This window comes from Lonchura striata, chromosome 2 (assembly GCF_050655825.1).
Source record: "Lonchura striata isolate lonStrDom1 chromosome 2, ASM5065582v1, whole genome shotgun sequence".
NCBI lineage: Eukaryota > Metazoa > Chordata > Aves > Passeriformes > Estrildidae > Lonchura > Lonchura striata.
Genome location: NC_140704.1, coordinates 6,280,684 through 6,297,985, shown reverse-complemented (window position 1 = coordinate 6,297,985; position 17,302 = coordinate 6,280,684). Strand labels below are relative to the sequence as shown.

Below are 17,302 nucleotides of genomic sequence, written 5' to 3'. Positions count from 1 at the left end.
TAGCTTAGCATACTTGTTTTTTGCTGTTCTACCAAAAAAAAAAGGATGTGTTGGACTGAAGCCTTTTCAAAAGGGGTGTGGTGGGCTGAATTTGGTCCTCCTGTAGCTTGTGTGGTGTCAGCAGTTACACTTCCCATGGCTTTAGCTCCTGAAAAGGCAATGCAGAGGGCTGTGATGCAGAAACAGATGCACTTAACTGCTTATAAATGTATGCAAATATTGATCTTTACTTCGTTGATTAATAAAACCAGTTAGTCTGCATTGCTGGGTCATTGTAATGAAAGTGTTTGTATTCTCTCCTTTCCCCCCAAGTGTTCAAGCACTTCTGTATTTGTAGTAAATATTAGCAAGTCCTGCTTGTGCTCCTGGTCATTCTGTGCTAAAAGTCAGTGATGTGTGCAGTGAAATATAGAAATCTATTAATCCATGTTTTGACCCTTTCCTCAGTTCTTACTGTGCCATGGCCTTGGCTGTTGACCTTCACTGGGCTGCCTTTGATTTTTGCTTTTTTTCTCCCCTTACTCCTCAGATTATGACTGATTTTGTATGTTAAACTTAGTGATGTAGATCACGAGCAGAGGTGCTAGAGTCAGGAACTTGGTGTGAATCACTCCTTGCATAATCAGGAGCATTCAGCTCTGTTTTTTATTTTCCACTGAGACTCCCATGCCCACAGCTGGACAGGATGAATCCAGCCCATCAAATTAATAGTTCTTCTAAAACAGTTTCACATTTTTAAAATGAGGTTCTAAATTTGGGGCAAATTGCCTCACCTTTCTTTTCTCAGGGCATGTGAATGTTTATGTCACTGCATCTACCAGTCAATAAACTGAAGTATAATGTCATATGTATATTGTATAATGTAAACACTCAGTTTTAAAGATTAGAGGCTTCTCTCTTTTATGCAGAAAAATTGAAGGCTGCCCTAATGTCTTGTAAAATTTCATTGGAGGATTCTGGTGAAATGTTTCTCTAGGCTTGTGGGGTGTCGACAAGATGGTTTAAAAAACCCCAAAAAACTGCAGAAAACAGCTAATCTTTCTGTAGAAAAATCCTATTTATTTAAAGATTCTGTTCCTCACTGCTTTAGTTTAGTGAAGAGATTCTTGGCCTTTTAAATCATGGAGTTTTCCTGGAAAGTTTATAGATTTGTGTAGAAAGGTGTGTTATGCCTGAAAGCATGGAACCTGTGGCTGCTCATACCCTGCACCTCTGAAAAGTACAGGTGGTGACTCTGGGCTGAGTTTTCCTTGTCAGGACATATTTTACCCTGGGAAGGAGGAGATGGCTGGATTGAAGAGTGATCTCTCAGAGACACCTGTGAAATGATGCAGTAAATCTTGCCATCTTTGCTTTTCTGGGTGTGAAGTAGTGATTTTGATGGCATAAAAGGAATCCTTTGCCCGTGGGAGGGTTGTTGCATTTTGTGCTTTGTCAAATTCCTGCTGTTTCATCATAGGCCAAATCTTTTAAATCTGTTTAATTTGCCTGAGCTGGCATTGATTGATTTGGATAAAATTAATTCTATTTTTATGATAAGTATAATCCAAACATGCTGCTGTTGGGCTTGGGTTATTCCAGTGTGCAGCGCTTTATTTACAACACCGTGCGGAGCACTAAGTCCAGACAACACTGGGGGTGCTTAGGATTGTACTGATAAATAGAAAGTTTGTTTACGAGTGCTATTAAACCCATTTTTAAGCCTGTATGAAAAAGTCTGCTGGGAGTTGATAGGGTGGGCTCACTTGTGTTGTGTAACCAGCAGCAGAGTGTGTGTGGGGTGTGTTGAAGGCCCTTTTTCAGAGTAGAAGCACTGCTGGAGCCTTGTGATGTGCTGCCAGAGATGGGTTTTGAATCCTTTTTTTCCTCTGCATCCCAACACTGCAAGCAAAGTCTTGTTCTACAGGCACTGCATGGGGCATCAACCTCACCACATTTGATATAAAGAGCTTAAAAATGTATTGAACAGAAGGAAATACCAGGTTTTTCCACTGTGCTCAACTGAGGATGTGGCTGTGTTTCTGAGATAAATTGTGGGCTAAACAGTCTTTGGAATAAAATTGGCATTAATCTAGATAAAGACTATGTCCTGGAGCAGCAGTAACCAGAAATGCAGATTTTCAAGTCTAATGAAATGTGCAATTAAAGGCATCTTAGAATCATAAGCCAGGGGTGTGGAGTATGTTATATAGATCTGGCCACTAACCAACTTCAATTAACTTTTAAACCAGCAATAAAACAGTGAGGAAAGAGCAATGAGAAACCAAACCAAAACTTCAAAGGCCTTTCTCAGAGCTAGTGATAGTTCTGGTGAGAAAACAGGTGACCAAATCAGTTATTTAGGTTTGTAGCAGCCCTAAAATAATTTCACAGAATCTGGCCTCAAGAGGTTTGCACACTTGCAGGTGTCACAGATTTCAGTTGGGCTGCTCAGCTCTCCTGAAAATCATGGCTTTGGTATTCAAATCTGGATACCAAATTATCCTCAAAATTAGAGGCTTTATTTGAAAAATTTAAAAGGGAAACATTGATATGGAGGAAGATTAGCCAGCATGGATTTAGGTGCTTATAGGATACTCTGCTCAAAGGTAGGAATAATGTAAAGCCATCCTACTGAGGGGGAGTTTCTTTATTTTCAGGTCTCTGCAGAGCACAACACATCTTCAAGGGACATTGCTCCATCACTTTTACTCATATGAAGTCCTTGGCCAAGGTGGAAGATCTGGGGGGGAGCTGATGGGGAGGCATTGATATTCTTGTCTTTGCTCATAATTTGTGAATGACTGAATTGTGTGGTGCATTGTACATCAGAGAAGCATTTTCTGCTACTTTTGCAGGTGAAAGCTCTCCAGAGGCTAAATTATCAATATCCTTTATTCTTAGAGGAGCTGGAACAGTTACCTTTAAATGAAAAACTTAAATCTTTAAATTTTTTGTTGTTGGAATTTTTTGGTCTTTGCTTAATCCTGTGCACTTCCTCTTTTGATCTGTCTTGTAGGTTCTGGTATGAACTTGCTGCAGATTTGGGAAAAGGCATGGTCAAAGCCCTGCCTTGATGCTTGTGCCCCTGGATTAGAGGAGAGACTAGGATGCCCTGTACCATCCCACTCAGTCCTGGTATGTCCCTGGCCAGAAGAGTTGTAAGAAACAAGTGGAGCTTTGCTGGGAGTTGTGCTAAAGGCACTTGGAGTGTATTTGTGTATGCAGTGCTGCTGGTTTTATAGTTCCAGCTGTGTTGTGAAGGTGTTTTATGAAGCAAATACAGACATCTTTGGAAACTGGCACCCATCATACCTTTGGTCTCCTTGGGTTCTTGCATGCCCTGGGCTGTGTGAGAGACTTTTTAGTAGGTGTTCCAATTATAAGAATTTTTGGGGTCCTTTCCCATGCCCCAGAGCACCTGGTCACTGCAGAGCTGTGCATGGGTGTTTATTGCTGCAGAAACAGAACCCAACATTTGCATTTCTAGACAGAGATCTTGTTTTAAGCTGTTTGTAGACTTAATGAGGTAATCTTTGTGAATAATTTGGGATATTTAAAGCTCCTCAGATCATGTAGCATAATGGTGAAATCAAATCAAGCCTCACATCTCCTGAGTAAATGAGTTTAGTCTTACTACCCAGCACAAAACCAGCTATTCTTTAGTTGTGCACATGTGAGGCAGTGGAGATCCCCATCACCTGAGCACTCTGAATTCACTGCTGATCTGTAATGGAACATATAAAAAAATCCTTATAGATGTCCTTGTGTTTTTTTTTATTGATAGTTTTCTTCTGTTTTTTTCTCAATGGCTATCAAATGTGGCTTAAAAAAATATGGTTCTTGACCTCTAAAATAATAGGGGTCATACTCCAGCATTTGATGCTGTGATGTATATTAATGTTCTGTTTCCTCTTATGTTTGCATTGAATTTCTAATTTCTAGCTATTAATATTCATGTATATGTGCAAAACAGATAGATGTGTTTGTGGTACTTGATGTGAATAACTGAAGAAAGACCCAAAGCTAAAATGCTCCTATTTAATAGCCTGCTTTCAAATCTAATCTGAGGGTATTCTTGTGAGGGTCTCAACAACTACAATGAAAAAAGTGCATTAAAAATTTTAAAATATTCATTTATACCTTAAATGTTCAGAAATTATTCTTGTAGCTGCTCTAGGGTTTTTTAGTTCCATGTTACAATACATTGTCATATATTGCTGGATTGCATTCCATTTTTTTGAGCTTTTTTTTTCTTCTCTTTCTTTCCTTAGGGGCCCATTTCTCCATATTATAGTCAACGTTATGGGTTTAGTCCAGACTGTAAAATAGTAGCATTTACAGGAGACAATCCAGGTGAGATGATTAACTGTGCAAGATTCAGTGGATATGATTATGTATGTACTGAAATTCTAAATCTATCTTGCTGGTTCTCAGATGCTGCCTACAAAATGAAAGAATATTGTTTTTATCAGCATTAATTCCTCTTTCCAACACCCTTCCATCACTGATTCTTTTGATAGAGATATCTCAGATAGGCTGTGTATGAAGAATTATTCTCTTTTGCCAAGTAATCAGAGGTGAATTCATTTGCCTCTTGATAACTTCAGTTTTTGTTATGAGAAACTATCTGTACTATGAGCTGCTAACATATTAGCTTAGAGAACATGAATTTTAAAAATGCTCTTATATCTTTTCAAGCAAAAAGGTGGAGATAGATCTTGTTGGCTTTCTTTAAGAATTAGAGCTGTCTTTTTGTCAGACTGATAATCTCAGTACAAGGGAAGGCATTAATTCAGGGTCAGTTTTTTGAATCCTGGAGGCTTTTTCAGTGTAAAGAAAATTACATATATTACAGTAGCTTACGCAGGTTTAAATCTCTGCATTTCCCAAAAATCCAATTTTTCTTCTACAGACCCAAATTCAATTTAGTCCAATAAATATGTGAATAATGTGATGGAAGTAGGAATGTTCCTCCTCTAAAGTGTGTTGTTAACTAAGGGTCCACTGTATGTAAAACCTGGCTGCATAAGCCATTAGAAAAATCATGCTGTTCTGTAGTTTTTTGTCTTGAGCATTTTGAGTTTATTAAAACAAAAATCACATCCTCACCCAAAAGTTTTGCCCATTTTTTGTGGTGGATAGCCCAAGGCCACCAGGAGCTATTTGCCATTTATTTTGTACTTTGAGTTGGTGTTTGCGATGTGTTATGTCTCGGGTAACAGGCTGTAATTGAGTCAAAGAACTCTCTCTAAAGCACCTGGAATTCTTTTTGCTTTCAGCATCACTGGCAGGGATGAGACTTCAAGAAGGAGACATTGCAGTAAGTCAAAACACTCTCCTGAAAATCTGTGTCCTTGGATGCTTGAAATACTTGAAATGTAAATAGCTGCAGGTTGCCAGTTAAATATACCTGTTAGTGTTGATTTGCTGCTTATTGGATTTATACTTGTTCTATTTCTATCAATCTATAAGCTGCCTGAAAGATTTTAAGTAAACTCTTGCGACTATTTTTAACTAACACTTCAGACATTAAAATCTAAGTTTCCATCTAGTATGTATTTCACTGGCATGACAGCCTAAGTCAGAGCTAGCTTCAACACGAATCCAATTGACTTAATGTGTAATTTAAAAACAATTAGTGGCAATAACAAATGGTTTTAATTTAATTTCTGTAGTGCTTTCCATGCACATTGTGATAAGGCTTCAATTATCTTTTTCCCCTCCAGATTAGCCTTGGCACAAGTGACACATTGTTCCTGTGGATCCAAGAGCCAACTCCTGCCTTAGAAGGTCATATTCTGTGCAATCCTGTTGATTCTCAAACATATATGGCACTTTTATGGTAATAGCATTTATTTTTTTTACATCTGGGATCGATAACATATATTTCTTTCTCTGTGTTAGCGCTTTTTATTTCTTTTGTGAAATGATAATGAATAGAACATTCAGCATTCTCTACGGTATATGGCAATCTACTGCTGAAACATTTCCATCAACGTTATAGCATTCCTATTGTTTAATCTGAGGAACTGAAACTGCAGAGTTGTGGAGGATAAATTCTCATGGCAATAAAAAGCTGAAATTATTTCAGTGTATGGATAGAGCCAGTTCTGTGTATCTCAGGTAATTCATTTAATGTGCAGGAATAACAAAGCTGCTGAGATAGAATGTGAAATGTCTGAAGCCTGACCAGGCTGTGTAACTTCTGTGCTCCTCAGTGGGGTCATAATGGAGTAGGTGAAGATTCCCTTTCCAGAGAGGAACATAATCAGTGCTGTTCAGGGATGTATTAGGGCTGTGCTTGAGGAAAATACTGAGATCTCAAGATCCTGCCTCCTGGTAGCTTTTGGCTGTTGTGATTTGGGAGCTGTTTGGCCCCTTGCCAGCCAAGGAGATGGACTGGAGCTGTGTTTGCCCTCATTGAATCGCTGTATTTTGGATTAAAATTTCCAATCCAGGGCATAGTGTTTTGCAAGTAATATGCAGATAAATTTTGTGTCTAAATGCCCTGGATTGTAGATGCTTGAAACTCAGAACTTCAGCAAAACTCAAGACTGCCCTGAAGCTGTCATGTTGAATCCCACCTGCACAGTAGTAGATGACAGTGGGAACAGTGTTCATGAAGCTGAGTTCAAAAACACGATGTCAATTGAAAGTTACTGAATTTTGATTTGTGATTTCCCAGCAGGTTTTGTTTGCTTGCTTTGTTTTTAATTTACATTTGAGTTTTCCTTCTACCCAATGTTTTCTTTATTTTTGCTGTGTAAAAGAGCTATATAAACAACCTGTTCATAATAGGAAAGCAGACACTGAGGCATTTTTCTGAATAGATGTTACACTGCTGTTCTTTCACTGCAGCTTAACATGCAGTTTGGTGGTGGCCTTGGCAGTGCTGAGTTAATCCTTCCTGCTCCTTCTGTGTTGTAATTTCTGAGCTGACCCTGCCCCTTTGGCACCAAGGCCTCTTTATTTCTAGAATATTAGAGTTAACAGGAGACTCTCAGTAAAAAATGAATGCCTGAGCTACCAGACAGGGTATTTGTATAGAAAACTCAAATAGCTTCAGCTGGTGCTACTGAGCAAGTTCAGTGATTCCTTGCCCTCATTTTTGATATTTCTGTGCCTCTTCTGCTGAGCTGCTTTGATAACTGTGCTGGAGAGTTCAAACTGCTTTCCCCTGGATGCAAGGCCAGTGCTGCAGTATTTTGCAGGAGTGTGATATTCACAGAGAAGGTGACAGCATGAAGCGTGCAAAGGCCATAAAAAATGAAGAGGTGCATATTTTACTGCATGACTTCTTAACTGGCTGTGGTGCTTTCCTTTGCCAGATCCTGGCACAGAGCTAGACCTCATCATAATTCTTGTTGGACCCAGGCTGGTTCCATACAGGTACCATGCTCCTGAAGCCATAAATGCAACGTGGGGACACTCCTGCTGCTCCTTGCAGAGTCCTCTCACAGTGAGTGGTGGCAGGGCACTTCTCTGAGGAGATGTCCCAGCTGTGCAGAGCTAACCTGGGTTTGGCATGGCCTGCCATGGATCTAACCTGACTGACTGGAGAAATGTGTACTCTGCACTGTGCTCCCCAGCACCTCCTGTAAAACTTGCTTTCTCTTGTCTTGCTCTTCCTTCTCTATCTCTTTCCATAATGAAGTGTTTACATCTTTTAACTTGCCCAGCTTTAATTCAGCTGATAAACTAAGTAACAATATAAAGGAACAAAATGCTTAAAAAATCTAGAATTAAACATTTTAGAAAATGCATATGGTGTGTTTGTGTGTTTCAGTTTTAAGAATGGCTCTCTGATGAGGGAGAGGATCAGAGATGACTGTGCTTCAGGCTCCTGGGATGAGTTCTCCAAAGCCTTATCATCAACTGTTGCTGGAAACAGTGGAAATTTGGGTATGAACCTTAGCAGGGCTGGGACTTTGAGGGTTTGCTTAGACGCCTACTGCAGTAGGTGTTGTATCTCCTTTCTACTTGGGTCATCATAAGGGTCAAGAATTAAGTTAACTAGAGCAAGAGAAATTCCTGATGTGTACTTGGAAAAGCTCTGTTGACAGCCTAAGTGTCATCACAGTGTTTTCCTTCAGTATTCACTGACTAAGAAAATTATATTTATGGATCTCCTCTGGTCATTGGGTGTTAGTAACATCTTAGCGGTAGAGTGTTTGAAACTAGTAATTTCTGAAGTAGGCTTTCATTAAAGTTTATTTCTTTTTCTGAAGACTCAAACCAAGTGAATTAAGTACCTCCATATTATTTCTTTCTCAGTCATTACTTTAGAATCTTATTCATGCATGTGTATGAAGCAATGATGTCAAGGGATGCCTGGATTTCCTGCATTTTCCCTGGTGTGTGACACAGAATCACTTCATCTCTGTTTTTCTTCCCCCATGTTATGGTTAGTGAATGAAATGTAACAAAATTCTGATGATGGAAATATTTTAAAAATACTATTAAACTCATGGATTTGAAGTTTTTCATTATTTTCTCTCCCACAGTTTAACATTTTACAATTCTAATATATAGCTCTGAAATAAGCTGTTGAAAAGTGAGCACATGTCTAATCAAGATTAAAAAGGACCCATTACAGAGCAGGGTATGAAATCATCAGCATCATCTCAGGTGTGAACTGATATAAGTAAAATTAATGTAAAAATTATAGGCAGCAAAGTTTTAAAATGTAGATATTTAAGCTATAAAAGGCTTTACTCCTTAGCAAAGTGAATTTAAGATGGAGCCTCTTGACACTGTGAGATTAGATTTTTCATTTTTAGAAGCTCTGTTATGTTGTCTGTCAAATCCAGTCTCTGTGGGGTATTAAAATGACCAGGAATCTCTTTTTATTAGAAGACAAGTCAATTCTAGTGTTTTAGAAAATGGGAAGAAATTATTCTAAAACCCCAAAGTCAGCCAGTTTAGACAATATTAAAAAAATTGGAAGTTGATGAAAATATTGTTACTAAATCAGGACAGTGCCTTAAAGTTTTAAAGTTTGTGTTATAGTATATTCACTTGAATATCTCGCTCCTCTATAAAATGGGTGTTTCATGGAAGTAATCCTCAATAATCTATGTACTAGAATAACCTCTGGGTATATCTGTAAAAAATGCAGTAATCTCCATAACTTGAGTGCCTGGGGGAAGCAAAGCAAAGGCATAGCTGGTTAAAAAAACCCCCTTTTATTCCTCATTCCCTGTTGTGTGGGGAGGTGTCTCTGCAGAGGTTTGGAGGTCAGGATTGGAATGTTGGGATGTGCTTCCCCTGCCAGGGCCTGCAGATCTGTGGCACACAGAGCTGTTTACTGGCAGCTTTGCAGAATGTTTAACCAGAAAGGTTATGTGTGCTAAAGCACAGTATTTTGTGTTTTATTTTGCCAGTAATCACAGGTCTGCTAGGGCAGCACAGTTTTGTTCCAAGGTTACAACCTCAGAAACTCTCCTTAGTTTCTTAGCTATTCTGTTCAGTTTTTCTGTCCTCATTTTTACTGGTCTCTTTCTTGAATATCTCTTCTGACCAACCCAAAGAAATCTTTGTCTAGCTGTCTACAAAGCATTACAGCATTTCCTCAGATCTCATCAAAACTACTCGGAGACCAGCTCTGCTTCGTGACTTAAAATATCTGATGTTCTCTAATAGGCTCATGAAATCTAATCCAGGGTATGAAATGTTCCAATATTCCTGTACTCTTCTTACCAAATTGCCATTTTTTCTGTGTGTTTTTTTTTCTTCTTTGACCCTTGCATGTGACCATACTCAGACTATTTCTAGTATGTGTCATTTATTAGCTGTGTTACTTACAAATGTGTGTATTATGGTGGATGTATCCTCTCTTGTAGGCTTGGTGTTTTTTACATTGTTTGGCATGTTAAAGATCCACATTTTGTAAACTGAGAGAATCATGGAATATATATACTGAGTTGGAAGGGACCTACTGGGATCATTAAAATCCAAATCCTGGTTCTGCACAGGAGAACCCAAAGAATCTCACCACATGGCTCAGAATATTGTTAAGAAGTGGATAAATGGATTGAAATTAGTAAAGAAACAGGCTGTGTGGTGACTTGTATGTCCAAATACCTGATAAACATCTATTATCATTTTAGCTGTGTGCAAAAATAAGATTACAACTTTGGGCCTGGGAGCAAACATGACACTCTCTAATGTTCCTTGATGCAGGTTTCTATTTTGATGTGATGGAAATTACTCCTGAAGCAGTTGGGATTCACAGATTCAACAGAGACAACCAAAAGGTAGTAATAATATGATTAATGTCTCAAACTTTGAAGGAGTGCTGTCAAGACTTCAAATCTTTGCCATTATATATTTTTTTTCTTTCTGTCTGAAATATTTGCTTTCCAGTTTTATTTATCGATGCAAGTCCCTGGGATGATTTTCATAAGGAAGTATTTGGTCTGTAGCTTGACAGCATCTACAGAGCAATATCTGAACTAGGACTTATATGGTATTTTTTTTATTATATACTTTCTTTACGGGAAAATGTGGATTTACTGAAACCAACACCATCTTTGAGACAGGATTAACTTTAAGCTTACTGAGAACTTAGTAAATGTACATGACTTAGTCCTTATTTTTTTAATTTTAGACACATAGATAAGGGTGTGTTGAAACTTTGGGCTGTTATATTTTGTCTATATATGTGTGGACTGAAAGACCTAATTTTGCTGTCCTGCATGACTTGGAGTAACCTACAAGCCACATAGTGGTGTTTAAGTAAGCACAGGCTCAAATCCAGGTGGAATGAAATAGATATTAACTTATGGGAAGTGGGAAGTTCTTGTATATTTTTCCTTTTTTTTTTTTTTTTTTTTGAGGAATGTATCTTGTTTAAATGCCTGGCTTTCTGGGTATTACTGAAACTCAGGAGATGTCTTTGATCAATCATGACTCCCAGTCAATTAGACCTCACGTAGGTGAACAGAGATTGATGCTATCTGGTGTTTGCAGTGCAGCTCTACTCTCAAGTGTTGGCTGTTAAGTGAATGCTTAATCACTTCTAGCTGTTTCACAAATGTAGGCACTTACTGCAGCTCATGGAGAAACTCAGCTTCATGTGAAGGATTCCCCCTATTTGTTTGCAGTTCAATATTCTTCTTCTCTTGCCTCACTTGATGAAAGGACAGGAAAATGTTATAGATAGAAACTAAATAAATTAATGAAAAGATTACATGGGTTAAATTTTGTGCAGACAGAAATAGACTTCTGTGACATTGCTTAATTCATATGAATTTTATATAGTAGCTTTAATTTTATATTTTTCAGATATTGATTCCTAAGCAGCTCTTGGTGATGGGAAATGCTTAGGGAAAAGTTTGCAGCTTGCCCCAAACTTCTTCCCATTGTGCATCAACTTCAAGTTTGATGTATTTGCCAACAGCATTGAGGGTATGGGCTATTATCTCTGTAATGAGTCTTTAGGTCCATCTTGTGTGTATGAGTGAAGAACTGGGCCTAGAGGAGAGCAGAATTCAGGGTGAAGGCAAAGATAATCAACTATAAATCTGTCTTGTGTTTTTAGCCACTCTGCAGCTTGTTGTTAATTCATTCCCTCTTTGGTACAGGTTTCAAGGTTTCCAAAGGAGGTAGAAATAAGAGCATTGATTGAAGGGCAGTTCATGGCCAAGAGGATTCATGCTGAAAAGCTGGGATATAAAGTCTGTAAGTATGAGAGCTGATGGCACTGGAGGCCAAAGGCAGTAATGGCACTGCTGTGATCTCTGTCCTGCCTGATGGATACAGAAACTGGTGTGAATTCTGAATTTGGTCTCTTGGAAAAATTATTGATGGTGTGTTGGGTGCAAGTTTTTGTAGATTTTAGCATTAGAAGGACCAAGGAGGTTTATCTTTAAAAGACTTATTTTTCATGTATTCTTGTTGTTTCATTGTTTGAACTGCATTGTCCAGTAAGAGTTTGGCCTTAGCTTGTGAAGTGGAAAGAAAACCAGACTTCTGCCTGAAGCACAAGACTGTAACTCAAAAATCTGAAATCTATGTTCTGTTCTTGCATCTGCCATAAGCTGGTCACACACTTCTTTACCTCTGTTTTCTGTTAATAAGGCAGAAGCCCTTACTCTGTCTTGTGATTTAGAAAGCCAGAGTTCTGGCTTCCTAGAATTTATGGTATGAATAGTTTTTAGCACATTGGAACAGCAAAGTCAGCCAGTATTTTTCCTAGTGAAGTGGGTTCAGATCATTACTACGTGTATAATTCTACAAAATAATACAGGCAAGCCTGTAAGATTTTTATTGATGTTTTCTGTCAGTGTATCAGCCAGTGGTATCTTAAACATGCTGAATTAACTCATCTGGAGGACTTTTAATAAATATTTTATTTTTTTTAATCATAATATTTTTATTTACATCCTGACCTCCTCCTTTACAAGTCATTGCTTAACTCCTGCCCCCAGGCTTTTATCAATAATCATGAAGGACAGAATATTTTTATTTTTAAGAGAACTCCAGGAGCTGAAAGCTGAGAAAATGCAGAAATACTGGAACAAATCATAAGGCTTGTCAACACCACCTCATAAATTTACACTGTAAAGGTTTCTGTGTTATATATTTTCTTATATAGTTGAAACTGTATTTATTTGAGGAGGTTATTTATGGAGATAGGTGGAGTTTCAAATAGACTGTGTTTAAAATGCCTGTTTATCCTTCATTCTTAGATTCTGCTGCACCAAAATCTTGGCTAATATAGCCTAGGAACCTCATGGCTGAGGACACTTTTGCAGTCTGTAAATGTCAGGGGTTAGACAAGCACCGGAGTGTGAGAAGAACTATTTGAGATATCAGACAACCCTGACACAGGAACAAATGGGGATAAATTATCTGTAAATATATTTAGGCTGAGTGGGACAGCCAAAAATCCAAATAGTTTTAGGATGTGGCTTAATAAGTTTTAAGAATTCTTCATTAGTATTTTTTTAAATGCTGTAGATGCCTACAATGAAGAGGAGACAGGTGTGATTGTATTATATTCCTGTGGATTCTTTGGAATATTAGATCCTTTTGTTTTGTTGCATCCCTAGGGCCTTTTAGCTATTTGGTAACTTAGCAGATGAGTTGCTTCAAAAAAGAGCTGCTGTACATAATGTGGGCTGTGTGCATCTCCCACTTCTCCTTAGTGGTATTATTTGAATGTCATACTCTGTTGTTTGTGTGGTGATGGCAGGCTCACATCTGCATTTGTTGTGTGACAGCTCTGAAAACAGGGTGTGTTCACAATGTGTTTCAGGGCATGGATGAGTATTGTGGGAATTACTCCAGCATTGCCAGGATTTCTCTGGTTTAATAGCTGCTGGTTTTCAGGCTGCTTTTTTTTTTTCCTTTTTTTTTTTTTTTCTGCTTCCTTTTAATGTGATTTAAAAGCTTATTTATTTTTTTGATTAAATATGCAATTGGGACCCTTGTGTTTATTCAATTCCTCTTAGGCCTTGCCTACATGGGGGATTTACTTTGATATTTCCAGGAATCAAGCTGATTTACATTCAGAAATATAATCACAGCAGGATAAATCTTGGCTTTTTGTTGTTGTTGCTGTTGTTTGCACTGATGGGAGAATACAGTAAGAAGTGCTCACAAGATCTGGAAGGTTCTATGATGACACCCATTAAATCAATGTGTGAAAAATAAACATGACATGGTCAGTCACATCAAATGCCTTGCTGGGCTGCCCTGAGGTTTGTGTGGTGCTGTCACAGTGGTGCATATGAGTCAGAAACCTGGCTAAGAATTTCCCTAGCTCTGGCACCAAGGTGGTGGAAAATGATTTTGGCAGCTATGAACCTGCCTTTCTGTTCTTGGGCCAAATGCAGTTTGGATGGCTGCAATCAGAAAAGCAACAGCGTACGTGAGAGAATTTTGTAAAAAACAAACAAATAAAAACCTGCCATATACAGTTCTTGGTTATGCACTGTGAACATGACAAACATTAGATAATCCCTTAGAATTAGCTTCCAGTTAATGAATATATTATCTTGCAAGGAGCAGTGTTTTGAGTCCTCAGTCTAGCTGGTGCTGTGGGAAGGAGTGCAACGATGCTGAAAGAGTTTTTTTATATGTGGGCTTTTGTTTCCAGTTGGATGTGTCCAGCACATTATGGATCTGATATAAATGACAAATAATAGTTTAAAATACCCCTTAAAGCAGCTTCTCAGGTGCTGTGTGTGCTGCCTGTGACGTGAGCTCAGATTTCAGTGTGGCTTTGATGCCAGTAGAGGGCAGGGGATTCTGTCTCATGAATTTTTGTCTCTGAGGCTGGGACATATCAGCCTTGTTCTGAAAATGGCACACAGTCACCAACTGATCCTTAGGAGAAAGGTTAAACCTTATATTAATTGTGTTTTAAGGGCTTTCAAAGTGTGTGTCACTCTGTTCTAATTGCTCTAATCTTTCTCAATCAGGTTTCAGAGGAAATCATTCAGTAACACCCTGTATCCTGTTTTGCTTATGTGCTTAAGGGGTGGACTGAGTGTTGAATCTAGAAACAAACAAGTGAAGTTTGGTCTGTGCCTGTTGTTTACATCCTCCCATTCAGAGATTCCTGAAGATAAGGAGAGGGCTTACTGTTCTGCCTTTATTTTCCTGAATTTTGATTGTATCATAAACACCTATTTTTTCACTTCCTTTTACTGCTTGCAGCCACCCACCCTTGGAAAGCCAAGCTCACAACTGCAGTTCAGAGGCTGGACTCACAGCTGTTCTTGCTGCTGGGTTAGGGGACTCTCTGAAGTCAAAACCATGGTAACTTAGTGGAGAAATGCCAGTGCCTACAGCTCAGTGACAGAGGTGACCACAGCAGCTATAAAGCTGTCAGTGGTACAGACTGATCTGCCAGTATATACTTCAATAATCTTGATGATCACTTGAGAGTTGCTTCTGTTCCTGACCAAGCAATCCTAAAGTTCATCCTAAAGTTGATACTGACTGGAGAATGTTGCCATGGTCCTTGCTTGGACCTAGTGAAGCTGTCCTGGTGAAGACCCAAAAAAGACTAATTTTGGGAGCAAAGTCCATCCCCACCTTACTGATAGGTGAAGTAAATATGCCATGATGTATGTTACATATGCTGAAGGAAAATAGCCCACAGGTAAGGGCTCTGTGTTGATCACCCATGTAGTCAATAGATATTTAAATTACATTCTGCTTTAGAGTGTAGGAACCTTCATGACAATGGCAATCTGAACCCTGAGTCAATACAGGTTGGATCAGGTGTGTGCTAGAGTTGTGTAAAGTAAACTTTTGTGGGACTGCAGCAGCAATTAATAAATCCTGCCTTGTATGAAGGCTGATTATCTGGGGTGGGGTCTGTGTTGAAGCTGTTAAATTTAGACAGGGCTTTGTGTTGTTTTTGTGCCTATCAGCAAGTCCAAAATACTCCAATTGCCCAATGTGCTGCTCTGTCACCTTCATACCTTTAGGAATCTGACTGTGCCACCTAACTGTCCTCAGCAGGGGCAGGTGGATAGAAGGTGGCAGATTTTATGAGTGCAGGCTTTGTCCATAAAACCCTGTGTCTGTGATTGTGTAATTTATATTTTCTTACATACATAAATCTATCACTCACAAATAATGTTGGTGCCTTGAATTCTAGAGACTGTATTGGTCCTTAAGTGCTGGCTGGGGTGACACTGCCAGACCTGGGGCCTTGCACTGCTGCAAGTATGATCTCTTTCAGTGGGGTGCATTCTTGAAATAAAATAGCAGTCCTGAGGTGCTAAGAAGAAAAAGAGGAATGTCAGAGCATGCTGGGCCTGATTTCTCAGGGATTAGAGGTGGGATTTACATTTCTGAAGAACTCAGTTTAAGATTATACGAGGGTAAACTCCAAGGTGACAAATTTTCTTTTTCTTCAGGTGGTGTTTTCTTCTGATGCTCCTCTCAGCAGGCTGGAGGTAGCAGTAATGTGTGGCTTTTTTCCTGCAGGGAAGGCAGTCTGATGGAGTCAGGGATGCTCAGAAAATAGAATCAAGGAATCATTGAGGTTGGAAAAGACCTCCAAGATCATCACATCCAACATTTGACCTAACGCCACTATGCCCACTAAGACATCTCATGAAATGCCTGTCCACTTCCAGGGACAGTGACTCCACCACTTCCCTTGTTCCAAACTATCAGTCAGTACAACATGGACCAGTTGTGTTTCATTGTTCCTGTTGTCACATGGAGACACAGAAACCCAAAGGTGAGACCTGAGGCTGCTACTCCACAACAAATGTTGGATTGGAGGATGAATTGGCTCTCCTGCTTAGCAAGGCAGGATGCCACAGGTTCTTGGGATGCTTCAGGGATGCCTTTGTGTCTAGCTATGAGAGATTTTCCTTCTTGTGGTTGTCCTTGACTGTCTGGCCTTTGTGATTTGCTCTCTAAAACTCTTGTGAATTATTGGGAGTGTGGGGATATTCGTTCTGTCAGCCTTTGCCTGCACTGCTGAGTGTGTGTTTACTCCAGTTGTAGCAGTGTTTTGGCTGAAATAAGGAACACTGGGAGCGAGGCCATTTTGTAGTTGCATACAGATTAAATTGATGTTTATGCCCTGTGGGATTTAAATTTCTTAGAGAAATCAATACTAAAATGTTGTGTTGGCTTCGTGCTTGTCTCTTGCTGTTTGCTGCTGAGAGTGCCGATGGTGTTTCAGCAGCAGCATGAGGGTGCTGGCTTTGTTAGGGACCTTTTGCTTCAGCAAGCTTGTGAAAACACTTTAAAAATTATTAAAGGACAGTGACAGGTTGAAGTTTTCTTTTAGAAACAATAGAGAATAGCAGTAACAGCCAGATTGAAATGTGGAACAGAGATGGGGCAGAGTGTGCTGCTTGGCATGCAGTACAAACAGAAATGCCTTGCCATTACATCTTAAACCTATATTTTTGAGGGAGGAGTGTTGGCTCAAAAAGTACTTTGAAATTCATCAGAGGCAGGATCTTCCCAGATAAGCCAGTCATTCTGCTACAGAGGATATTTGTATTTTCTGACGAAACTTCTGCCTGATAAGGGTGCCAATGTGAGATGGGAAATAGCTTGCCAAGAACTTGACTCTATCCACTTTTATTTTTCACAGAGCATCAGACTTTTATCATGTAGCTAAGCCTTCAAGGCATGATCAAGCAAGGCTTGGTTTTAAGCCAGTGATCTGCAAAGGTTGGTTAGCTCATTACCAATTCCCTGACCAAGTATTTCACAAAAAAAATGACTTTTTATTATTACTTGGCTCAGGAGAGTAAAATATTAGTTTAACTAATTTTTTAAAGGGTTAGATAAAATGTCTCTCAAGGAAATTGCCTCATGTGCTATAAGG

General features: G+C 39.1%; 1 protein-coding gene across 4 annotated transcripts in view; it reads left to right on the top strand.

Annotated features, from left to right (window-relative positions):
• XYLB (xylulokinase) overlaps positions 1-17,302 on the top strand; it is an 82,224-nt gene that overhangs the window by 14,549 nt on the left and 50,373 nt on the right. For all 4 annotated transcript variants that reach the window (XM_021555298.4, XM_021555296.4, XM_021555299.3 and 1 more), the window contains 7 exons: positions 2,999-3,117; positions 4,254-4,335; positions 5,262-5,302; positions 5,709-5,824; positions 7,769-7,884; positions 10,165-10,238; positions 11,568-11,664. In XM_021555298.4, coding sequence (XP_021410973.2) covers positions 2,999-3,117; positions 4,254-4,335; positions 5,262-5,302; positions 5,709-5,824; positions 7,769-7,884; positions 10,165-10,238; positions 11,568-11,664 — 645 coding nt within the window. The remainder of the gene's footprint in view (positions 1-2,998; positions 3,118-4,253; positions 4,336-5,261; positions 5,303-5,708; positions 5,825-7,768; positions 7,885-10,164; positions 10,239-11,567; positions 11,665-17,302) is intronic.